We start from the raw sequence: 27,076 nt of genomic DNA on the forward strand, positions 1-27,076 counted from the left end.
CTCTTCAAGTTAAAGGTAAGGGCGTATACTTTGCTTGTGTTATCAGTAAATGTAAGAGGAGGAGGAGGAGGTCGTCCTCTGATATAAGAGGCTTCCAAGAGTTTTTCCATACGAGATATAAGGAACGTTTTTAAAGAAAGAGAAAAAAAAACCCAATAAATACCTCATATTATTTTTTGCGTGGGTTTTTACGCATTTGACCATATTATTTGAGTTCCGGTGACGAATCTCGGTTTTAGGTGGAAATCGCGTATGTCAGTCTATATCCAACATCGCATCCCGTTCCTAAAAAATGTACAGAATGTGACGCACCAGAATGTTATTTCTGATTTGCTAACACTTCCGGATTACCAGTCTTTTAAAACATTGGCATAATTTGAAGAATTTGTGGCCTATAATGTGTCATCACCGACTGCAGTAAATATAAGGCTGACACTAAGAGTATGCTGGGCGTGGTAGCCCAGGTCGATACGATATTCGCCTAAAGTACCAAAGGGAGTTTAAGAGATGTCTCGAGTTCAACACCCGGTTCGTCCTTGTCAGAAAACTTTCCTGACACAGGGGTACAACAGAAACGGCGACATGATGTCAGAAATAATTGCTACCGCAGGGAGTCCCCCATCGAGTGAGTTACCGCACCAACCTCTCGATGAGTGTAAAAACAAGCCTGCCGTTCGGAATCGGCAATGAATTGTAGGTCCCGGTCTAATTAACCCTCGTGTGCAGAAAATGATCGTGGTGCGACAGAAATGATCATGAGTATGCTGTCTTATTTTGGACGGGACCAACCGGCTTATTTAGATCAACTTTCTCAACCGGGGTTTCTCGTGACAATGCTAGTTTCTGCAAGAATAACAGAGAGGTAAATGGTTCTTCAATAGAATTTATTTTAGTGAAGGGATTGGTGATCTTGAACAGTTATTTTTTCGAATTCACTGTCCGCCGTAAAGTTTTACTATGAGAGAGAGAGAACCGTACTTTCATTGCAAATACTTTTCATGGATTTCAAAAAAAAAAAGCAACAGCCATGGTCCCACGCTCTGTCTCCATGGGCCAAATATAATAAGCTTGCTACCCCAAGGAGCGTGAGCTACGGTGGAGAGACCGGCACAAACAAACCCACCGATACTAGGCACGAACACGACGATGACCAGCTACATATTTGCAATGACAGTGATGACACCGAGAAAAAAAAAACGAAAATATAGCGTGACAGTTCTAGGGAATTTGTTGAATTCAAAAACCAAACCCAACCTCACACACACAACTGGGAGAATACCAAAGAACTTGATCTGAAACAGAGGTTCTTAACCTTCTGAGTTCCACGGATCTTTTGAATAGATAAAATGAAGGCCACGGACTCCTTTACCGAATACTCGGCACATAATAATGAAATAAAAACAATAAATTGTTTTCTGATCCAACCTCACGTAATAGTTGAAATCTCTCCAAGAACCCCTTTTCAAAAGACAATCTTCACTTATTCTTATCCTTAGACGAAGTATAAGGGAGGTAAGAGGTTTTAGACATCTTTTAGGGCAGTGTTTCTCAACTGCCCGGCCTTGGTATCATTCATACCGGCCCGCGAGTGTGATTTCACCGTTTAAGGTGTTCTCATTTACTTCCCATTAGCAGTGTGTATGACCGGGCCTTCCACTTGAAAAATTGACTGAGCTGGGGGCTTCCAGAGGTTGAGAATCACTGCTCTAATGTTCCATCCAAATGCTACGGAATAATGCTCGAGCTCATACACAGCGCGATATTTCTTGAGTGCATTTTCAAATTTACCGCGCCACTGTCTTCATTCAGCTGAACAAAAATGTTGTAGAAACAGGGCCTTCTTATTCAGGATTGATTTTGAAGCGGGCAAAAAAATTTTGAGTTACCACCCTTTAGAAAGCATTTAAATTAACAGAAATTGGTTGATATTGCATAAAAAAAACATTTTCTTCCGATAATTCAATGTTTTCACCTGAATATTGGTATTTCTTCTAATTTTTGGTCGACTAAGGCGGGGGCATAACCCTTCCCCCCCCCCACGAAGAACTATTTAAGAGGACCCCTACCTGTTTTTGTTTCCGTTGAGAAAAGGTAGAAATATCATTTAAAACATATGTAATCATTGATTAATTTCAAATTTTTTACACATGTTTGATCGTATATGCTATTCTGTGCCAGTACAAAATTTCACACATATCTCTCCAATACTTAATTTTTTTTGCAAATAAAAAAAATGTATTTTTAACAGCTTGTGCGAATGATAAAATAGCATGACAAAAAAAAAATCTAGTAAAAATTGATTCAAAATTAGGGAAATTGTTGTGTTTCATGAAATACCGAAAAGGATTCGAGATAAATTCCTAAATAGTTGTGTTAAAAAAAATATATATAAAAAATTAATCATAAACAAGACAGTCAATCAATCTTAAAAGTTTTCTTTATTTCGAATCAATTTTTATTCAATTTATTTGATGTCATGCTATTTCATCAAGCGAGCAAGCTGTTAAAATGTTTTTCTCTGTAATTTCAAAAATTAAGCATTGGAGATAACGTAAAACTTTGTACTAGCATATACAGTCAAATATATGTGTGAAGAAACTTTGAAATAAATTTAATTGTATTTCTGCCAGGGCATAGTTTCTCACTATATTAAAAGAAAGAGCCCTCAGTTTATTAGGGAAACATTAAAATTTCACTTGATTTGCATTCGATTTTTTCTTTTTTTAAGGAGGGGGGGGGGGAAGCAATTCAACAGGAAAAAAATCTACGCATACACTTCAATGAATCGATTACTTCCAAGCAATAAAAACCATTCCAAATAAACACTTAGTTTAATATTCTTTCACATTCGAAGTACACGTACAGTATATAACTGCCATAATACAACTTGTGAAAACATTGAAAAACATGCAAAGCACAGTATTCAGAATTTTTTTTTATTTCAAATCTGGGACATTTTGTAATGATAATAATTTGAAATAGATTGTTTTTCGTAATAAATTATCAATAAAGTCGTAAGAAGTCGATGCAGTTGTAAATGTCGCAATACAAAAATGACATAAAAGTCGAAAACACACAGATATTAACACAAACGGAATGAATATTTTTTCCCCAATTATTAGAAAAATAATAAAGTTGATAAAATTATAATGACTGGCCATTAATGTGAATCGATTTTTTTAATTAGGGATTTTTTTGTAATCATTGTATAGAATCAATGTCCCTTTTAGAGCCAAGTTTAGAACGTTGTATTTGGCAGAAAAGCAATTGAAAAATTGAAATGAGGCGAGTACAAGGCTCCCAGTCAAAAAAAAATTAGAAAAAAGTAGAATAGCCGCCCCATAACAAAAGCCACAATTATAGCCTTATGGGGGGGGGGGGAAACTCAATTTTCTTTTCTTCACAGCACTATTGCAGTATCCTATAAGGTTGACTCGAGCAAAAGCAAAATGAAAGAAATGACTTGATGACAAAAACAGTTTTGGGACACAACAGTGGGTACTAGCGAATACAGATAATTATTTTTTCAGTCTCACCTCAGAAGAATACTCTTTCTACATACTCTTTTCTTCAAGGAGTCTTCCCAAGTCCAGTTTGTGAATTCCCTTTCTTGATGCACAGCAAATTATCAACACATTGAAGATTTTTTAAGAATGATGCTCCTTTAAGCCTTAGAACTTTGAAACTAGAAAAATATGTGTATTACAAGATCAAATGTAACCCGGATAGTTTTAATGCACTGTCTATTCTTTTTTAAAAGAGATTTGTTTATATTTTTTAATATTCAATGCCAGTGTCATAGTTTTTGACAAATGAAGCGTTTTCATTTCCAGCTCTTTGTAGAGCTTTGTAAACATTGTTATGCCTAAAAATACAATTGAATGCAATTGGACAGCATCAGTCACAAAACCTAGAATAGGTCTATGTTCTAACTGCTTTGTTATGCAAACTGTTGTTTCATATACGCAAAATGAGCGCCATAATTTCGAATGGTGAATGTAAGCTACTGAACAATGAACAGTAGAGACCATATGAAGTAGTAAATTCAATTTTTTTTTTCCATCTAGACAGAAGTTTTAATGGCTACTCGAAACATTGACACAAAATGAGTTTTTAAATACACCCCCCCCCCCCCCACAAATCACTTGAAAAAACGATATAATTGGCAGAGTCATTAATTGCAATTTACTGCATTTGCATTATTTGGCAATATTTCAATGATCTACTTTTCATTCAGAAAAGTTCACACGAATTTTGATACATTTGGTAAAAAAAAAAAAGGACATTTTATCAAAAAGTAGGGAATGAAGAAAAAGTAGGACAAGTGGGAGCCCTGCGAGTAGAAATAATCACAAAAAAAATTGAATGCGAAAATTCACACATAATAATAACAATATCCACACAACCTTACCGCGATGTTGTGATGCATGTGGAGAGACAATAACACAAACAAATCCAAACAGAGTGACACGTGGTTTCGTGGAAAGAAATGACTTCTTCGTGGTATGACAATGCGTTATAAATTGCAACAAAAGGACAGTTAATTTATCTCCGCTCCATCCCGTCTTTCAGCAGGATTTGGTCCAGATCTAGATCGCCAGCGACGACTGAACGATTGATCATCAGTAGGAAAAGGGATGGCTGAACACCATCAATAAGACAGCGGCGGCCAGAGTCGTTAACAGTGACGTTGCGGACCACGAGATGGCGCCGTTGCAGTAGTTCTTGCTGCAGGTGCAGTGCTTCCACCGCCTCGCCCGGTCTTGGTCGTTGTAGCACGAGTCGTGGTATTTGGTCTTCTCCTGCATGCAGTTACGTCGCCAGTGCTCCAGCACATCTAATATAAATTTGGAAAAGACAACACAATTGATATTAATAATAACTTAAGTTTGAAATTACTTAGTACGTTATTAATATCCAGTGAAAAAATGTTGTACGAATACTTGTTTTTCGAAGATAAAACGCTATGAAAATTGAGATGAACATTTCAATTATTTTAGTTATTGATATCGAAATGATTGTTTATCGGTTTTCTGTGTAAGTATCGTGATTCTCATCGAACCTCGATTTTTCCGACGTACCGAAAACGGACCAGACTAATGTTCAAAAAGCTGGTACCTCCCCATGCTGGCTAATGCGGGGGACTACTGTAACCAAATTTACAACATTAGGTATATTGGTTATAATAAGACTATCGCGATTAGGTTAGAATTTCTCGGTTTGAGGTTAAATATCCTTCAACGAAATTTAAACTGGTTTGAACAGCTCATTCTGTAATAATATTGTGACAGGGTCAATGTTATTCGTCACCGCAGAGTTATATCACAAATAAAATTCTAACATTTCTTAGAATAATTTCTGGGAATTTAAAACAAGGAGCGTCTCAAATCATGGATTCCCATAAGTCATCCATGCTCAAGATAGGAAGCCATTAAAAGCCCTCCCCATCTTGAAGCAGTTTCTTAGTTTGATTTTCCGAAAAATTTACCGAGTAAAACTGTTGTAAGACGGAACCCTGAGTTTTACAGCCACCCTTATCAGAAGTCACTGATAGAAATTTCTTTATTACATAAAATCCTGAATACTTAACACTCTATGGTCCAGCGTATATCTGCAACATGATACTTACACAACATGAAAAATTCAAAATATGAAACACAGACGACAGCACCAGCAACAACACAAAGCAGTACGTTAAGGCTACGCATACGCCCACAGCACACACACATCAGCATGTACCAATTCGTTAGAAATCCCGCAGAAGAATGTGTACGAGGTGCATGTACGGCTGAGTAGTGTATATTTTAATATGCATGGGGGCAAACACATGGTTAGAAATCTCATTATAGCAATTTCTTATCTAAATATTTTTAGGTATTTTATAAAGTACCTTTTTTATGTCATTTCAGTACAAAATACGGCTACAATAACAATAATTGTTTTATCCACAAAGAGTTAATTCCTTGCCGTGTCTTTTTTTTTTTTTGAGGAAACAGTGCACATTTATATGAATATATGTGAGTAAAATATATGAAATGTATGTGGATATAGTGAGAAAATATTAAATTTAAATAAATAATACAAAAAAGGAGCAGTAATTATATAATGATAAATTAGATTAATTATATTCAAAGATAAAAAGAAAAGCACTTTCAAAGAAAATAAGAATTTACACACTGTACACATGCAAGTAGTAAAAAAGAAACCTTTGATTTTACTAAATAAGTCAAGAAATAGAAAGTTTCTTGTTCTCTTCCGAGATGAATCCTCCCCTTCAACTGAATTTTACATGAAAGAAGATGCAAGCGATCTTCTTCATTGGTTCCACATTACACAACAAACTACTTTCTTTCTTTCAAGCCGAGCACAACTCAGGTCTATCACCATCAATGGGTGATTTACTACCTAGTGAGTTGTGCCGGAAGTGTAACTGTGTGTGTACCTAACAGTCTGAGAGCGTATGTAGTGTTGTGTTTTGATTTTTCAGTGCTACTATCTACACTGCTGGCCACCCAAATTGCAACACCAAGAAAGACAAGAGATATCGCAACAATATTTATTTCGTAGATAACATGTTGACCAAGCATCAAATGATTAAATTTATAGACTTCTGTGAAGTGTGGTTCCTGCCAAAATCAGTAGCCAGAGTAGCCGCCATTGTTGGAGATCACCGCTGCCACACGCCTCGGCATTGATTCAAAGAGACTTTGGATGTGTTCTTGGGGTACAGCAGACCAAGCAGCTTCCACGCGTTGCCAAAGTTGATCTGGTGCGGCAGCTGGAGATGTAATCTGGGTCAATCGTTGAGCAACCATGGACCACATGTTTTCTATCGGCGAAAGATCCGGAGAGCGAGCTGGCCAGGGAAGCAATTCAATCTGGCGATTGACGAAGAACCTTTGGACAATGCGTGCCACGTGTGGTCGCGCATTATCCTGTTGAAATATGGCTGTGGGCAAGCCCTGAAGGTAAGGAAGGACAACTGTCTCCAACACCTCGGAGATGTAGCGCTGGCTTTTTAAAGTACCGGCAATGCGTACTAGAGGAGTGCGAGAGTGATATCCAATACCGTCCCATACCATAATACCCGGTGCAGGACCAGTGTGGCGGTGCATAACGCAGCTGTTCAGCATCCTCTCTCCACGGTGTCTCCAGACTCGAATCCGACCATCGTGTTGTTGCAGACAGAAGCGTGACTCGTCAGTAAAGACAATTTCATTCCATTGTGCCGTCCACATCCTTCTTTCATCGCACCATCGGCGGCGGAGACGTCTGTGGTTCTGCGTCAAGGGTAGACGAAGCAATGGACGTCTTGCGGACAGACCACTCTACTGTAAACGGCGTCGAATGGTACGCGCAGACACTGGATGATGCGGTACAGACTGAATGTGCTGTTCGTGATGTGGCTGAGCGATCCGTCACTGCCATACGCACAATACGCCTGTCATCACGTGAAGTGGTGCACTGAGGTGGATGCGATCGAACACGTCGGTCCGTCGTACCCTCCTGCATCCAACGATCACATATCCGCTTTACAGTTGTTTGGTTTCGTCCAACACGACTACCGATTTCCCTGAAAGATAATCCACAATCTCGGTAGGCCACTATCCTTCCTCTGTCGAACTCGGATACTTGATCAAAAGATGATCGCTGTTTTCTACGAGGCATAATTGATCGTTTTTTTGAAAAAACCACAAGAAAAACACAATTGCCGCACTTCAAATCGTCGAAATCTCCAAGCCTTAAATAGCGCTTTGAAGTGGCGCCACAGGCGCGCGTGATGTGCGTCTGCGCTGAAATTCTAATCATTTGCATATCTCACCTCCGCTAATGCATGTTGTAAATTTCATATTATTTGCATGCTTCCTTCAGGGTGTTGCATTTACGGTGGCCAGCAGTGTATATTTCAAAAGTGAAGTGAGTGATGTGTTATGACTGAATTATATTTGTACGTCTGTTGCTCTCTGTGACGAGACTTTTTAAAGGGGAGACTGGCTCGCATTCTCGCCTTGAAGTTGGGAACCACAGAAAACAGACTTCAGCCGACCACCACTGAGGCGACGGTGGGGGTTCGAATCCGGGACCTCGCGACGCGAGTCCGTCACTATGACCACTCGACCACAACAGCGCACAACGAACTACTCGCAAGTTTCATTCTGGCCAGGCTCTGAAAGTTCCCATGCCCAGTAATAAATTGTGTCAAGTGGAAGTTGGATGAGAAATGATGACACCAGATTTTGACTGGAATTGAAGGGAAGTTTTCAACTCTCATTTAGAAGCAAGACACTTTGTACGTATTGAAATGGTTTTTTTCAGTGAATTTACACTGCACGAAAATTTTGCAAAGAAAATTGGCCTCCAGACTAGCCTAGAATTTATTGATCTCCCCGCTAGTCCGAGTTCTATCAGGACCGTCTCAATATCATGGGGCCCCCTCCTTGGGAAAAGTGATGCTATGGTAGTCCTATACTTTAGCTGGAAATAAACAGCCTACATATTTTCTACTTATTTTCAAAATTAATTGTACTATACAAAATATCATAAGGTGGGGTCACTTATGGGCATGACACCCCTCACAAGAGTGGGACTGACAGAGCTACAGCCAGCCCGGGGCCTAATATGGTTTTCATCATTCTATTTTTTTTCATACAATAAATTTCATATAAGGAAGGGGGTCTGAAAAATTTAGCCGGGGACTTGAGAAAAACCCCATCTTAGGGAACTTGTTGCAAAATGTAGGCGGTGAGGCCTGGGTGGGTCCATGCCCTAAAGAAGGCCCTGGTTTTATGGGTGGTTTTGTTGGATTCTCTTTCTCACTGTAAATGTTAGTCACTAATGTAAAATCTTTATTTCTTCACACCTTAATTTTTGTTCTCAGCTCTCCAAACCACGTGTCATGGCCCCTTTCTCCATTTTCTTCCGTGGGCCCCTTGAAGTATCCCAGTACCCCAAGGGGGCCATATGGCCCCCGGTTGAGAACCACTGCCCTAGACAACATAATCATAGCACAGAAAACAATCCCTAATTATTATTACATAAATTTAAAATTAATCTTTTTTCCCATAACACTATTTCAGTATTCTGTAAGATTGACTTGAGCCAAAGCAAAATGACCGAAATGACTTGGTTAAAAAAACAATTTTTGCCCAAAACAGTGTACAAGCAACCACATACGATTCTTTTCTGTCTTTCCTCACAATTACATTATTTTTTTTGGAGTTTTCTGCAATCCTCTGTCAACAATACACAGCAAATTATGAAGACGTGTAAGACACTCTCTCGACACCATTTTCAAAAAGCACAGTGCAAAATGTGTTAAATTACAAGGTCTGATGTAAATAAGTGAAGGTGAACCGGATGGTTTTACCGTGTGTTGTCCATCCTCTTTTTTCAAAGGGCTTTGTTTAAATTTTACTGTTCAATGCCAGTGCAATAATTTTTGACAAATGAAGCATTTTCATTTCTAGTTCTTTGCTGGGCATTGTAAATATTACTTATGCCTCTGCATGCTGTAAAAATACAGAAGACAATTGAATGCTACAAACCTAGAACATCCTATGCATTCAACTGTTTTGTAATGCAAACTGTTGTTTCACCTATACGCAAAATGTGGGCTATAATTTTGAATGATGAATGTTGGTTACTGTCCAAGACCATAAAGTATAGTTAATACAAAATTATTTTTTCCATCCAGACAGAAATTTTAATGACTGCTATATACTTGTTGAACCCTCAAACTAAAAAAATTAAAAATTAACCAACCAAATGGTCCATATACTCCCCCCCCCCCTCCCCAAATAACCTTAAAAAGGATACAATTTCAGCTTTGGCAGAATCATTAATTACAATCTACAACATTTGCAATATATTGATGATTCCCTATTCAATTAAAATCGGTTACACGGATTTCGTTGATAAGATTTGGTAAAGAAAAAGTAGGACAAGTGGGAGCCCTGTGTATTTTTCCCTTAATTAAACTGCTATGCTGATGCATTTCTACTAAAAGCACCCATTTACATCCATATGTGTAAAAAAAACAAAAACAAAAAAAACAATATCATTTTAGGGGTGATTCAAACGGTTAAATGTTGACAATCACGATGAATTGTAACAACATCATTTTTCACGTCAACAAAAGTCTGGAAAAAAAGAACAAACAAAAAACCCAATAATTTCTCACCGTTCTTGTCCCAATACATGATAGTTTCACAACCGAGTTCACATTCGTGTATGTAAACGACATTGGGTTCAAAATTGTCACCGGTGCACCAATCGGTTCTGTTGTCTTCGTCTTTTAGTGACCAACTGCACACGTAGCATTGCACGGCAGCACCTTAAAAAAAAACAACAACAACAATTATTTGATCGCTGTTCTGTATAGTACTGGCTCTCCAATTGGACTTTCGAAAAAAATGATCTATTTTGTCATTGAGAAGACACGAAAAAAAAGTTTTCCGACATAGAGCATGAATTGTCTCTTTAGTTAGCCTTTATTCTGTAATTATTTCTTTCATTAATTCTAGATTTTTGTCGGTTCTAGAATAATTTATATTGTAAAAAAAAAAAAAAAAATGTGGGTGAATTTGTGTTGTTTTTTCTGTATATTTATTTATATTCTATAAATTCATGTTGTTTCAATGTACAATAGAGTATCGATTATCCGAATATCGATTAACCGAAACATCGGTTAACTGAAAACGTTCTAGTCGGCAAATTCACTGCCTTCAGACGGCTATGAAGTGGTTAGAAAACAAGAAGAGTGTGATGCTGTCAAATTGCTGTTTGACAATATAAAACGCTTGCAATATTTAGCGGTAAAAAAAATGCGAGTCTAAGCTTTGAAGCAAAAAAAAAATTCGGACTTCTTTCCTAAACCGTAGGCCTACTTTAATGGCCATTTTGAAACTTGCCAAACTATAGTCAGTTCTCTGTGCATGCCCCCCCCCCCAACAAGGGTGGGACGGACAGGGCGCCAGACCAGGTGCCCCGGACTATCATTCTTTTTGTTTCCATTGTGAAAGTGTTTAACAATTGTTAAAATTGTAAACGTTTACCTAAATGTGTCATTTCTTAATAAAAACGTCCTCTGGTGGTAACGTGTGCAACTAATTTCCCCCACCCTGAAACAAACTCTCATCACTTCATGAAGTCCTCCACAAAATCTCATAATTTTCTGATGACTGGTTTCTCCTGTAATATACTTTAAAATAGTGTCCTTTAAATATGGACGCCCCGTATAATAACTATTGCGTTATTATATGTTCAATTTCGTGGAAAAACGTAGCTAATCCAACTTTTTTTTTATGGTCAAATTCGTGTTCAGCACACCGAATTACATTATAAATGTCATGGTTTTGTTTCAAAAACTTGTCAAAATTTGTTGCTCACACAATGCTCAATCCCATTATTATATTCTAACCTGGTGCACTTTCACTGCAAATTTAAAAAAAATTCATTTTTAAACCAAATAATCATTATTAATTAGGAAGGCAGGGGCGTCTCTCTAGTGGTGTAGATGGAAGCATGCTTACCGGTTTGCAAGAATGGTCTAGTTTCGAGTCCCGACGAAGACCCGATCACTGTTTTTTTTACTAGTTCACCTCGGCATAACATCCAGAAAACATGTTTCCTTATATATTATGGTTATTAATCATTTATGCTCTATCTTTTTGAATTTTAAATAACTTTGTAGTATAATTTTTATTTATTATTTTTTGATTCTGTAATCTTAGTTTTCGACTATTTATTTCATTAATTTCCGATAACTATAATTCATTACTATTACATATTCATTTCATTACATTATATATTTTGGAATTAATTCTTTAATTCGGGAATTATTGACCTAAAAAAATTTTCAATTTACTTTTTATTCAAAAATTATTTATTTCCGGAGTTATTTCCATCACCGATTCTGTAATTTTCTTCAGTTTCCAATTATTTTTTCCTTAATTTTGGAATTAGTTCTTTCATATTTTGAATCAATTTATTCTGAAATTATTTCTCGCATTAATTTTCAATCATTTCTTCCCTTAATTTTGAAATTTCTCTCGTTAGCTGATTGGGATTCGCCAATAGTCCCGGTATTGAATATATAGGCAAAGTTCCCCCAAAATTATCCAGAAACATGTTGTGTTGATGAATGTTTCCTTAAGCTTAATGGCTGTCATAAGTTTTGAGTTATATTGTATGGGACATGGAGTATAGTGTTTCTAAACAGTACATTCCATACTTACTTTTTTGCACTAGAGTGACTATAATGGAAAAAATCGTCGTGAAAAGAATATATTGATCCATATTCGATGCTGATAAATCAGTGAATGAAAACTGCAAAATAAAAAAAAAAAATAGGAAAATAATTACCATAAAATTATAACTATCATGGTGTGATCGAGGAAATGCAAAATTTGAATTATATAAGTTCTACTGTATATTGAAAATAATGCTAAATAATAAAATATGAGAAGCATTCATTAATAAGCGGGAACGTTCATCAAAGCTCGAATATTGATGAAAAAGTCAGAACATCAGAAGAGATAATAATAAAAAAAGCAATTGAGAGAGAGATACCGTGTGAATATTGGGCGCCGGTCGTACTGGGGTAATGTCATTTTCGATGGCGCCGCCCAGAGGAAGCGTGTGTACTGTACAGTCGTACCTCCGCCCGACAGTCACCCGCACTCATTTAACACCAGAAGAGGCCCTTAAAACCCTCAGATAGAACTCAATCTTCCGTTTTGAAGAGGTTGTTTGGAGCATATCTCACGGCCGTCACACACACGAACAGCATAACCTTCCGTTAATTTCGTATCGTAAAATTCTAACGACGTGGAATCTCGAAAATCGATATGTTCCTCAGCGAGACTTAATTAAAGCAATGCTTTTATTGTAACTCCGATTATATTTCATATCGGAAATTTTCTTTTTCGGAAATATCCCGAGAGATATGATTTATGAGGGACATGGATGTAAGGAAATATACGAATTCCGAGAAAAGTAATATAAACGGTATTACTTGTTTCGGAAACTCCACCGATCGTGGGAAAAGATCCAGCAGGTTCTCCAGGAACACAAGCATGAGTCTTAAATAATGGCGGTGGGTAAACAAACTCAATGTTATCCTCCTTAAAAGAGTCCTGGACATAGCTCTTGTCACGAAACGTTGATGACGAGTTATTGTCTTTTATATATTTTAAAAAAAATTCTCCATAAGCATAACCGAATTTCATTTCCATTTAAGGTTCGATTACTGACGGCTCCAGGACTGCGGCTAATCTCTTTTATGAAAGAGTACCAAGGTACCTATGAAGGCGCCTAAATGACGGCACCAGTGCATTGACCCTACGAATTTCCCCCTAATAATCGACTGTACCTTTTGCACTGAGTAAGCTACTATTTGTCGAGCATTTGAATCAGGAGGAAATTATTTGAGTCATTCGAATATATTATGTCAGTCACATAGTCGAATGGTTATTCATCACGTGACAAAAGATATTCTGTATAGGTATAACGATTATTCCTAATAGAGTATTGAGGCGTTGCCCTTCGAAAGCCATGATGATATAAAATAACGAAATGCACATACCCTAAAAGTATTGTATTGCAGTTTCCAAAAAGTGATAAGAATAACGATACAGTACAAAAACATTACCGAGGTCTCCTATTTGAAAAATTCTCTTCGCAGTAAGGGGCCATTCAAGTATTACGTAAGCAAATTTTTGGCCATTTTCGATCCCCCCCCCCTTGTCAGCAAAACAGCACAACACTGCCCCCCCCCCGTCAGCAGCTTATAATATTTCATATCTTCAAAAAGGGTGGTTGATGACGTATAAGCAACCTTCAAACCCCCCCCCCCTTGTCATCAAAAGTCAGCAAATCCGAAACCCCATCCCCCCCCCCCTCGATGCTGACGTTATACTTGAATGACCCCTAAGCAGGCAGACAGTCAACACAATACTTACACAACATTAAAATTCGGGTATTGGTCATTTTCACTTTAAAATATAGAAGATGGCAGTTGGCCCTGCGTGTGAGGCGTATTTTCTCCCATTCATTCAAGTGTATGTATTTTTTTTAGCAGTTTCGATTAGCAGGGTGCTAGTATATATAGTTTCGCAGATCACCTCCTTTAATAACTAAAACTGAGCATATTCTACAACGTCAAAAAACGCCGATGGAAACACTTTATTTATATGTGTTACACGTACCATTACATACATTTCCGTCGTAAAAAGAAACCCTATCGGAAATAGTATATATATGTGTGTATATATATATATTTTTTTATCCTACTCATTCCAACATGGACATGATCATTTCCTGGAGCGACAACAAACGGCAACATCAAGGTTATTGCGTGTCGTGAATCGTTTTAGCTGGACGTCCGTCCGCAAAACTGAAATGGAAGTCCATTCAGCAACGGATTATAACGGCACCGAGTAACTGTAAATGATACTTCTCCAATGGATTTCGCAAACGGAAAAAGAAATTTCGTTCCCAGAAGAAATCTGTTCTTCCAATTTCACGGCGAATAATAACAAACACCGAAAAAACATCTCATCGATATTTACGAGTGGTTTTTCAATGGGAAAGAAATTTCTCTTCCATTCGGTCGGGATGCACAGAAAAAAAGAAATTAAATATTTTTCTAAATGTTCCAAGAGGTAATTTTCGTTGGAAAAGTTCTGGGGAAAAACAGTTTTTTTCCCCTTATTTCTAGATTAAATAGCTCTCGTTGCCATATTACATCTGTAGAAATTGAGTAAGCTGTCTTCTTTTCTATCTGTTCCTTTTTTTTTTTTATTATCCCGGAGGATTCGCGAACCGTTTCTTGGATAAAACGATCCTCCTATTTTGTTGCTTATTCAAACAAACTTCCCCGTTTTTAACGAATGCGTAAATTACTTTTCCGAGTTTTCTCGTTGATGCAATCGCTATGTTTTCTATTTCTTGTTAGGAAAAAAAATGATTCGAATGAAATTTTTCATTTGGAAAAACTGGTTTTTTTAAACGTTTAAGATTAGAATTTTTAGCTTTAAAATATCCAACGGCAGTGATTAATAGAAGTCAATATTGTATAAACACTTTTTGCAAGTGATATTTATCATGTTAATTTTCGGAAATATTTAAAATCTTGCACTTGTGTGAGAAATTAAACTGTCGTTCAGAAGTTTTATTGAAAAAATTATCATTCATTAAAAAAAAAATACTATTTACTTTAAAAAAATATATAAAAATATATGTAATTTATTTTTAAAAAATGCATTATTTATTATTTTAAAAAATATTAATATAAAAAGATGAAAAAAAAATACTATTTACATATACAGAAGATGAAAATAAATCATAACTACAGTCGAATCCCGTTTTAGTGAATACCTTTATAGCGAAAATCTCGTTTCGACGAAAACTTCTCTCATCCCCCCTGATAAGTGCAAAAACCTAGAATTCCTTCATAACAAAATTTCTTTGTAACGAAGGGATTCGTCCGGTCTCTTGGAGTTCGTTATAACGGGATTCGTATATATATAATTATACTGTATATATATATTCTGTATATATAAATTATATATATATATATAGTATATATATAATGCTCTGACAGCAACTATTTGTGATTACGGTAAAGTTCAAGTTGAATTCTTAACAGCCCGCAAAAAAAAGAAAACAAAAAAAAAATATTTCCTACATTTACAGTTTTGGCGTGTATTAGGCCATACAAAGAAACCTTTACTAACAAAACACTCACTAAGTGTTAAGAACAAATTCTAAGTATATTGTATTTGCCTTCGTATAATCTGTGATTTAAATACATTTAAAACATAGGAATATTTTTAGTACGCGGTTATATCAGGGCTGGACAAATCTCTTGCCCGACATGCATTAGAATTGAAAAAAAAAAGTTTTTCCTTTTTTTTTTTAATCGATGAATATGCAAGTGTTTCAACACACATGCGTCAAAATTGATAAAAATGCTTTCTTTGGCAGCCACGATGCAAATTTGTGCAAGCATTTTGATCTATTTTCACGGTTCTAACTAATATTTAGCAGCCCGATACGTCACGGGCTCTCGTGTACTGCAACTGGGCTGAAAATAGCATCACATAGCCTACTGCGACTGGACTGTTGATACTTTCCTTCAAAGAAGCTTAATTTGCATCTGCGGCTTATGTGCAGAAAATTATAGCGGTAGAAACGCAATTCTATTAACTAATATTGAAGATTAAGCGCTTCTGCTAATTTCAAAATTTTTCGAAGGGATTCTTTTCGAAACAAAAAACAACATATGCGTCGCAAGCGTCTACAGTGACGCATACCGATGTACTTGGCATGTACTCAGTACATTGGAATTTCTGTCATTTATTTAATTAATGTTCCTTGAGATAGCAGAAGAAAGATATGAGAAGTCTTTCCTCTTCCGACGCAGGAAAGTACCAACTAATTTCCACTTCGAATAACTTTACACAGGGTACCGTAGATTAATATACACGTCAAATGGGAGCGGGGTTTTTTTTTTTATTATGTTATACATCAACATGAAGCGAAACATCTCCATTAGTTATTTCAACCCCCGAAATGTGAAAAATGTTGAACAACTTTTTTTCTTTACTTAGTTGTTTCAGGCAGATCCCTCCTCCAAATCATTAAGGAAGCTTAATTAATGCTATGCACGAGGCTAATTAATTGAAGCGGGTACAGACGGAGATAACGGGGTGCATAACAATGAACTGAATGGGTATCTATCAACAACGTCATACGGTGAATTCTACTAGAATGCGGTATTTGCACCTCATAAGAAAATGTTTTGCGAGTGTAACTAACCGTATAATTTAAGGTATTTAAATACTGTAGTTCGTTATGAATGCAAACATTTCGTGAGAAGCCATGTTATTGATATGAGTCGTCAAGAGTCAATCAGGCCGAAGATGATCGACCTAATATCGTTAGTTACCAGATTTTCAATAAGACGAAACCATATCTGTACTGTAGTATAGGTATAGGCTAAACTGAACAAATCCGAGGACGACCAGGCTCTGTCACATTAGCTATGTAAGGTCAGTGCCCCAGAGGGTGCGGTCGTTCCGGAAAAAAATTCGGCTGGTTAATCAAGGAAACAGGAGAAAAGGAAAGTGAGAAAAAAAAGTAAAGAAATGGTAACAATTAAACTGCACACACAAAACATCACAAAAAACAGTTTTTGTCGATAGAAGGCACTGCACGAAAGCAAGTCAATGGAAATATGCAAATAAGTCAAATTCCTACTAAATGCAAGGTGTTGTTGGATTAACAGCTCATTCTCGAATTTTCCTATTACTGGCGCTTACATAAGGTTTTCATCGTGATGTTGTCATTGGTGGATAAAGCACTACCGTTGAGTGCAGTTCTCTCTTAACAGTATGTGAAGATAATTATTTCAGATACAGAATGTATGTGTGTATGCTCTAAAGCAGGTCAACTTATATATAATGACTCAAATTTATATTTTATACTTCGGCTCGACAAATTCCGTGTTCCAGGTCATCATAGTGGCTAAAAAATTTGCATTGCCACCTAAAAATTTCTGTATGTAATTACTAAAATAAACTGTCAAGCCAAAAATGTCTTTTCTTAAATTTTCAAAATTTATTGGTGGCCCTTTTTAATTTTTCTTGCCACAAAAAGTCTACGAAACGTAAAGGAACAAGAACTTTGGACCGTTTTACTCTAAGAAAAAACTAGGCTCCTGAAAAATTCCCTTGCGCCAAGTTTTTCTTCCATTTGTCTAGCCTTGCTTTACACTCGCTAATTAAGAAATAATTGAATCACAGATGAAGCTATTTGCTCGTCCAAATATCACGACTCAACACACAACCAAAATATTCAGCTCCTTCCAATAATTCGAACGAAAATTCCATCGACGGATAGTCACGATCTAGTCTAATTCAACTCGTAGTTTCAGAAATCGATCGATCAATCGAATCACGGGAAGCGAAATCATTCTGGATGGAGGCATCTAACGCTAATGGACGTTGCTTGCTATACAAGTATACAAATTCGAGTAGAATGAGATTAATCCATGCGTTATTATTGGAAGCATAATGAGATAGACGTGTTGCCTTCAGTCCCCAACAAAACATGTGAATTTTATTTTGACTATTCGAGGATTTATAAATGTTTATCGTCAAATGTAATAAAAGGGTGCATTCCAGGGATTCTTAATCTATGGGTTGCAGGAGCTTCTAAGATGGGTCGTACAAGTCCACGAACATTCCGGTTATAAATCCATTTGTTACACCGCAGGTATTCAAATACAAATTCCACAGTAGGCAAAACGAACGAGATGGATGGAAAAAATACCCATAAAAACTATGGATATGCGAGAAATGAACAACACTATTGACAGATTGCACAGGAATTCTGACAAATATGTAAACGAAAATATGAACTTTCTAAACAAACGTTATTGAAGATTCAGAATTGATGAGAACTAGAAATCACAATGAAAGAAATACATAATTCTAAAGTAAAGATAAAAATTTCCAGTATCAATAAGAAAATATTTAATGAATTAATGAGAACAATAACTAAAAAAAAATTACAGCAATAATTTAAAATTAATAAGAGCTCCAATCAGAGTAGTTCCGTAATTAATAAAAGTTCAGAATTTATGAAAGTAATAATTTTTAAATTTGGGGGGCCACTGTTAGATTGAGGACTCCGGTTCAAGTCCCGTTGCCACACCCGTTAAGACGTCACTGACTGAAGGGTGAACACAGGATCGATCTTTGGTGACACAAAACGCTCGGGAGGGGTGGGGGGAAAGGATTTTTTTCAGAAAAAATCTGAGTTACTAAACTTCAAAATGCATTCAAATTAACAAAAATTTAAAAATTTAGAAAGGTAGCATATAAATAAGTTTTTCGTTGGCTTGGACGAGGGCTGAAGCACCCCCCCCCCCCCGTTGTCGCATCTGCACTCCCGTACGCATTTCTTAAAATTCAAAATAGACTCATGGGTCGAGAAATTGATCGTGGGTTCCAGCAAAGAAAAGGTAAGAGAACCTCTGTTGTATTCGACGCAAAGATTTTGGTTCGAAATTCATGCAAGAGAAATTTCCTTCTGGATAAAAATAACATTATTTTTTTCCTATTCTTTCCTGAGACTGAGATGAATTTCCTGGGAGAGGAAATGATGTCAAGATGGCAGGAATTGAACTACTGCAATTTCTGTTAAATCGTGCGTAAGTGTAGGATAATATTCAGGTCACATTCAAGAGCACGAGGGAAGACAGAGCGATATCTTTCCAAAATTACCATATTCCCCAATTTCATCGAACCAGTTCACGTTCTCGGAGCAGGGGAAACGACGAAAGTGAATGAAATAGAAAACTGTGTGAGACAAGAAAGGGAGGATGGTACAGAGTATATCCATCATTGAAATTTTTCTGACAATGCACACTCTCATGTAGAAAAAGAAGAAGGGAGTAAGTAAGAGATAAGCGTTGTGGCCTTATTTTTCCTCCTTCATCATCATCTTTCTTATTTCCCACAGGAGAAATGTCTCAAGTCCTGGATCGCGTGAGAATGTTGGGAGTGGCGACGGATGATCCTCCTTTTACCTTTTCTACCCCTGAGTTTTGGGCATGTTTCAAAAATTATTCTCAACATCTATCTGAGTTTGAAGTTTCACTAAAACTGGTAGAAAATAATAGCTTGACAGTATTTATCGTTTATACAGGGTGCATACTGGGGGGGGGGAAATATGGCAGATTATGACATTTTAGTGGCGAACCGTTGATCCTACAGGTGTAGTTCCAATTAAAGAAAGTTTACAAATAACGTGTAGTACGCAGATATGTCAGCGTTTTTTAAATGCGGATGAAACGATTTATCCAGATTGTTTGTTATGCACCCTATATTTAGAGCGCGAGTGAAGAATGTACTAACCCAGGGACGAAAGAATCCGAAAAATTCTGGGAAGGTCAAGCGGGTCAGAAATTCAGAAATGGGCAATCTAGCTATTTAAAAAAACGGCAAAAAGGTCAGTAATTCAAAAAATGAGTTGGGGGGGGGGGGAGGGAGAGAGAGAGAGAGAGAGAGAGAGAGAGAGAGAATTCCCAAAGGGATAGAAGATAGGTCAAATTCCGAAAAATGGGGTGGAAATTTCGAAAAAAGCTGGAAGAGGAACAAAAATTTTATTCTGGGACAAAAACCAATGATGTAAATCATCAGACAAGTAAATAGTAAGGATTTATTATCTGTTGAATATCTTGAAAAAGCCTAAATAATGAAGTTTTATACCTTTCCAGAAAATGAGGACATAGATGAAATAAGGGACCAGTTGTATTTGAAGATCCTAATGAAGCCATGATTTAATCATAGAGTACATTAAAAGTTAGAAATTTAAAAGTAGAAACTGATTGTTTGATAAATGTGTTAAATGAAATTTTAATGCCTCAATGATTATTTTCACGAAATTTCATTATTATTTGGTATGACCATTGGGGTAAAGTGGTCATAAAAGTGAGGTCTAAAAAGTTGCTGAAAAAAAAACTGTTACTGTGCTAATGTACTTTGTACTAATGTACTTTCTAAGAATGTAATGTAAAATATCAGCCAAAAGATGTCCTATTTTTCAAAAATGCACATGGTTATACCTCTTCAAAGATGAAGACACCTCTTACATGACCATTTTACCCCACCTGACCCTCTGGTTTCGCGGACCAGTAGCGGAAGAACACTGATATAGTAGACTTCTAAATTAATTCTCGGGGTGTTCAAACCTGTGATACAAAATACTGTGAGAGATCGATCAGGACTGCATCCCCGGCCCGGACGCCACTAGCTTCATTTATTGTTGCACGTAATAATGGTTCATGCATTAGGGATGGGACGAATAGTGATTTGGCCGCATAATGAATATTCGGCTAATGTTTCGGCCGAATATCAATTTTCTTAACATTAATAAGAATTATATGAAAAAAATTGTTTTCAATTGAAAATAAAACACCAATCGATTAACTGCCTCTCGTTTAACCGTCAGTTTTTTTATCTGTCATAGTCTAAAAAAATACGGAAAAAACAGCCAAAGATTTTACGGTCCAAAAAGATCGGATCACTTCTATGGTCTATGGAAATACCACCGGCAATCATAGATTAACTCTGCTTGTAATTGGTAAATCAAAAAAAAAAAAAAAAAAGAATGCTTTGAAAGATTTAAGTGTGAAAGCACTGCCTTGTGAACTATTATGCCCAAAAAAGTGCTTGAATGGATCAAACAATTTTTTTCAGAATGGTTCTACAAAGTTTTCGTGCCTCCAGCTACAGCTCATATCGCCGTAAAGCAGTTGCCAGTAGGAATCACTGCTGTTGATGGCCAGTGCCACGACAAACCCCAATTGTGAACTCAAAAGTGATGACCACTATCATCAGATGACGGCCAGATAACATGCCTCTTTCTCCCAGCGAATACAACTCCACTTACATAGCCAATGGACCAGGCCATAATTGAAAATATGAAGCGACGTTACAGAAAAGCTTTCATTAAAGGCTTGCTCTTATCTGATGATACCACGACTGTTAATTAAAGAATTTTGGAAGAAAAGCACATAAACGACGCTATTTTCAATGTCACCACTGCCTAGGCTGCCTTATATTGAAGTTCATATTGTTCGTTTTGTGTGCAATAAAATTAAATACAATATTTACGTATTATTCACTTTTAGAGGATTTCATTTTCATCCCAACACCGCAGTGAAATCACGTCACTGTACATATGCATTAAGATATTTCTGTTATCCCTTTATTCGGTTATCCGTCATTGCCCTGGTCCGGCCGGTGACGGTTAATCGAAGTTGTACTTTTTTTTGTACTGAAAAGAATCTTTTTTTTTTCTACCCAGCACTTGTTAGAATTTTGCATTCCTTTAAAAGTAATGGTTCCCAAACTTTTGGCAGCGCGACCCCCTTTTGACGAGGAATTCATCGGCGACGCCCCACATTGGGTGACCACATGTCCCAGTTTTCCGGGACATTCCGATTTGTTTTTTTTTTTCGCCAGTGACTTTTAACGATATCTGTTATCTTTTTATTATATTTATTTTTTAAATATTATATTTATTTTTTAAAAGTACGTTGATGTTCCTTATGCGAGATGGAAATGCGGCGACGCGTGTATGATCCTTGATGTTGGTATACATGGTGATTAAGAAAGAACCATCCGATTTTAAAATGATTTAACACTTGAAATTGCCTGTTAATAACATTGTTCACAAAACACAGCCATTCCTTCCCCCATATTAACATATTATTTACCACATTGTGTTTTCAATTTAATATATATATATATAAACAATTTTGAAATTGGATGATTTTCTCTGAGTCATCCTATACAAATATTAACTTCAAATATATAAAATGAGTAAAATTTGATAAAATCGCATTGTATGATGCATGAATGTAAGTAACTTAACTGAGAAAAGTCATTTTTTTTTGGTTCTGACGTTATTAAAATAAAATTATTTGGACGTTTTTATTTTGAAGAATCTCTCGCGACCCACACTTTGGGAAACATTGATTAAGAGAAAATGTCTCAACCATACTTAAATCCCAACTAAAATTTGTAACCCCAATTTTTTTTTTTTTAGTAACGCACCATAAACTTAGCGACTTATTTCCTTATTTTTCCTGTCTAGATGTTCTTTGCCCCTTCTGCCTCCTTCAGTAGCTCAATACGTATCTTGTCTAGACATCCTTCAGCTAGTGAACTTGAGTATGTAATTCATGCTCACTTCCACCTTTTGCAGCAGGATTCTATTCAGAGCCGCAACTACAAGCTTGGTCAGCAGGGGCAAGAATGCATTTTGGCGCCCCCTTGTAATGTTGAAAGGGAGGTAAAAGTGTGAAATTTGAGCCCCTTCTGGTCCAGCACCCGGGGCGGCAGACCCGCCTGCTTCCCCCCCCCCCCTCCCCTAGTTGCGATCCTGATTCCATTTTCAGTTTCATGTGTTCTTTATACCAGAAATTCACCGCGTTATAACCTCTTTCACAGAGGGGATATACACCACACAATAAAATACAATCAGGAAATTTCCAATTTATTGAAAAATTTCAATTGATATGAATTTTTAAAATTAGTTTCATGTACTTAGATTCAAACAGATATAATCGGCTGGATACCTAATCAACATTCGGCCGAACCGAATACTCGGCAGAAGTTCCGAACACCGAATAGCAACCGAATTTCGTCCCATCACTGTCCCGCATTGTACTTCGATTCATTATACAAGAATGCAACTGGTCTCGGAATAGTCTCGGGTACTTGAAATTCCTACAATGGAATGAATAAACCTTGGAAAACAAAGAGAGAGAGAGAGAGAGAGACAGTTGCGTAAACACAGTGTAGTAAGAAAGAAAGCTCGTTTAGGTCCGTTAAACTCTCAGAGGAAGTACTAAAAAAGTCAGAAAACTAAAAGCAAACAAGCTGATTCTATAATAGTTTCCCGGATTTCCGCTTGGTTTAAGAAAAAGAAAAGCTTCTGTATGAAATATACTTGTATATAATAATATATAGGCTATATACAGTCAAACCTCGTTAGTGCGTCACCCGGTTAACACGTCACTCCGCTTACCGGGTCACTTTTTGGAAGTCCCAATTGTCCTCAGGCATGAATTGGCACAGCTATGACTTACTCCGTTTAACGAGTCGCTCCGCTTAATAAGTCATATTTTTGCTCTCCCAAGAGTAACTCATTAACGAGGTTTGACTGTATATAACCCTTATTATGGTTTTCAAGAATTTTATGCAGAATTTTCTTTTTTTGAAAAATTTCGTTTCCAACGAGTGATTTTGTATGAACTTGCTTTATTCAAATTTTTCAATTGGCACGTTACCACAGGGTTTGCCAATTATTCAGATTTAAAAAAAGTGGTGCCTAAATTTTATTGATGGCTAAAGTGGAGTCCGAGGACAACAAGCACGGGGGGGGGGGGGTCACTTAGTCCCAAAAAAGTCAATAAAAAGATTATTTCGGAGCGTTTTTATCTTTGGAAAATACTTCACTAATAAAAAAAATTTGGCTGGAAGTATTACAAGCCCGGAATAATGGCACCCAACAATTTCTGACTCCACGTGTGGAGCAAACAGTGACTTTCAACCAGCTTTAGCTAAAAAATCCTGGCCTTGGGGTGTTGCTTTAGGGGGAAGTGGGATCCTACATTCACTCGTTAAGTTCAGCTGCCATGATCCAATTCCCAACCACGTGCAGTGATGCCGTTACCGTTACCGTGAACAGTGATACGAAGCACCGGCTTTCGCCGCATCTTCTCCATCATGGGACTCATTTGTTTTAAAGCAATCGATATGGCTGTATACCTAATCTTGATTAGATATGAAGAGTAAATAGGGATAAATATAAATTCAACTAGGGGACAGTAGCCCTTAATTGCTTACATCATCTTATACATATAGTGTTCAGAATAAATGCGAGTATATAAAATTGTTTCTTGATGCCACTGACGCGCTCCTTAGCGCGCCCGATACTCAAAATTTTGATGAAGGACGAGTAAAAGTTTATTTCATGAACCTTCCACCGTATACTTTTAAGGGCGTTTTATTAATTTTATTCATTAAAGAACCCCAGTTCTTTAACATTCGGCTCCAGGAGATGAGACTCTATTTTGAATGACATCACTGCACGTGTTTAAGTAAAATGTCATGTTATATTATTGACGATTTTCTCGAGAATTTCTAGGGTAATTTAACTGGATATGCACATCTAGAAGTCAAAATTCTAGATGCAAAACGGTTAGGTTCCAAGCAAACTAAAATGTTAAGACATTTTTCTGGTGAAAACAGTTTCTCTTCACCCCTTTTCTTCTGCCTATACGCTCTCCATATATCCAGGATAGATAGAAATAAATTTAGTAGATACAAACGGCCTGAGAGTGTTTATTTATAGAAAAATCGATAAATCGAAGAAACTTCATAAACAACTAGGGTGGTCTTCACGAATTTTAGGAAGCTCAAGATCGAAAATGAGTTTGATACTACTTTTGCAGTGCATTTTACACTTTTTTACTTTATAAACTCATTAACGTTCTCAATTCCGTATCTATACGGCTTTTAATGCACTGTATGAGCGGATTATTCCCATACCAGGGCCCCCGGGCCAAGTGGTTTTTCTGAGGCCCTACCTGGTAAATTCCAGAAAATTTCAATTAGATCTAATTTTCGTTAGGCCCCTGTACTCTTGAGATCCCGGACCTTGCTCGGGTGGGCTCATGCGTTAAAACGGCACTGGCCTATACCCAGGGCCGCAATTAGGAGGAATCAGGCAGGTCTTGTGCCCCGGGCGACGGACCAGTAGGGACGCCGAATTCACCCTTTAGGTACTTTATCCACATGGCAAGGGGCGCCAAAATCCCGGTTTGCCCCGGCTGACAAAGTATATAGTTGCGGCCCTGCCTATACCTCTCTTGGTGATAACGAACACACACACACAATTCACGGATTATTCCGTTCACGGATGCAAATGGGTTAGGCACAAAACTGAATTGAACTGCCAATAGCACCATTAAGAAACTTATTAATAATTCAGAATGAATAAAATTCTTGAATATCAGGGCCACGTGTTTGATTCAACACTGTAACCCCGTACGGACCTCACATCGGATGACTTGAGTACTAAGAAAACCGCGATTACACGGTTGCAAGAGAAAAATCTGCTTTATCTTTAACTTGATTCAAATTGAAAAAAAATCAGTCCTGAACTTTTGAAGAAAGAAAAAATCACATTTTCCCCGATTTCTTTTTTTAATATTAGCCTGACTTTCCAGGTCACTGCTGGAGGACCCTGGATTTTAAAATAATAATATTAATAATTCATTAGTAATAGCAGCAAACTTTATGTGAGATATTGGCCGAGGTTTTTAATAGAGATTATTTAAATGTTACTGTTTCTCTCGATTTTTGGATGCAAGGCATGATTCATCGTGTAATCAAACTATCGCACATTTTACACACGTACTGTATATCATCAACGCAGGAGGGTTGCGTCACACGTACTGTATATCATCCTGGAGCGGGGGTACTTAGGATGGGACCTTTTGACGGGCCCCTTTATAGTAAATTTATGGCGTGAAAAAAATGAAAAAGCGATGAGAATCGTCCCGGGCCCTGTCAGCCTCCCCCTTGTGGGGGCCATGATCAACGCAGTTATATCAAGACGAAGGCCGTCTTAAAAGCGTCATGGGTCCCCGGGCCAAGTGGTTTTTCTGAGGCCCTACCATATAAATTCTAGAAAATTTTAACTAGATCTCATTTTCATGCGGCCCCTTTACTTTTGAGTAACCTTGGCCCCGGGAATTTTCTGAGGCCCTACTCGGGAAATTCTCGAAAAATTCAACTACTTGTCATTTTTCTGAGCCCCCTCCCCCTCCCCCCCGTCTTGCTTGAGGCCTCGGGCCATGACCGGGTGGGCCCATGCGTTAAGACGGCACTGGTCAAGACCTAGCTTCAACGTCGAATATATCGGGCACCTCACGGATATAAATTTTGTTTCACAACCTTGAACCTAATTAATTTATTAAACAAATGAATTCAATTTCTAGCTGAAACAAATCAAGCAAAGAAATAGTCACGACTACCGCAAGGTAAGGAGCCACAAAATAATATATTACCTCGAATCCATATCTGAACAAAATAAATACTTACCTTCTAGTTCCCACGCGAGACAATCCAATCTATTTCGCTGCACTTGTTGCGGAGGAATCCCAGTATATAGTTTTCGGTCTTTCTTATATTCGCAACAAATCCCCAGAAATGCGGCTTTGAGCAGCCAGCTGCGGGAATCTTCTCGTTTGTCGAATACAAGCAAGCACCACCGCACACCAAAACGCCTACTCTTCGAAGAATTGAAAAAAAAAAGGCAAAAATCCCTCGGGTTTTAACCTTTACCTCTCTCTCTGCTGGTTAAAAGAAAAGAAATGACTAGTGAGAAATAGATTATATATTTTTTTTACGAAGGGAGAGAATGTGCCGTCCGCGTGTTGTTGGTTGCATTTGAGATATGTGGTGTGTGTGTGTGGCTGTTTCTTGTC

At 37.3% G+C, this 27,076-nt stretch overlaps 1 protein-coding gene across 1 annotated transcript; it reads right to left on the reverse strand.

The window, feature by feature from the left end:
- Positions 1 to 2,807: 2,807 nt before the first annotated feature.
- LOC149082600 (uncharacterized) lies at positions 2,808 to 27,076 on the reverse strand. The gene is made up of 4 exons (XM_089235867.1): positions 26,691 to 27,076; positions 12,237 to 12,327; positions 10,181 to 10,333; positions 2,808 to 4,837 (listed from the first exon to the last, which is right to left on the reverse strand). Exons 2-4 carry the CDS (start codon positions 12,295 to 12,297, stop codon positions 4,623 to 4,625), a joined length of 429 nt encoding a protein of 142 aa, XP_089091993.1. The 5' UTR covers positions 12,298 to 12,327; positions 26,691 to 27,076; the 3' UTR covers positions 2,808 to 4,622.

The sequence above is a fragment of the Pholcus phalangioides genome, unplaced genomic scaffold, assembly GCF_987345545.1.
Source record: "Pholcus phalangioides strain wild (caught in Gottingen) unplaced genomic scaffold, Ppha-v1.0 ptg000009l_1, whole genome shotgun sequence".
Classification (NCBI taxonomy): domain Eukaryota; kingdom Metazoa; phylum Arthropoda; class Arachnida; order Araneae; family Pholcidae; genus Pholcus; species Pholcus phalangioides.

What these genes read in the sequence shown, in the direction of transcription:
- LOC149082600 (XM_089235867.1), bottom strand. Translation starts at nt 12,297, where the DNA reads ATGGATCAATATATTCTTTTCACGACGATTTTTTCCATTATAGTCACT. An exon ending in AGTCACTCTAGTGCAAAAAA is followed by an intron (nt 10,334 to 12,236) that starts GTAAGTATGGAA and finishes TTTTTTTTTAAG; the next exon opens with GTGCTGCCGTGCAATGCTAC. An exon ending in CATGTATTGGGACAAGAACG is followed by an intron (nt 4,838 to 10,180) that starts GTGAGAAATTAT and finishes AATTTATATTAG; the next exon opens with ATGTGCTGGAGCACTGGCGA.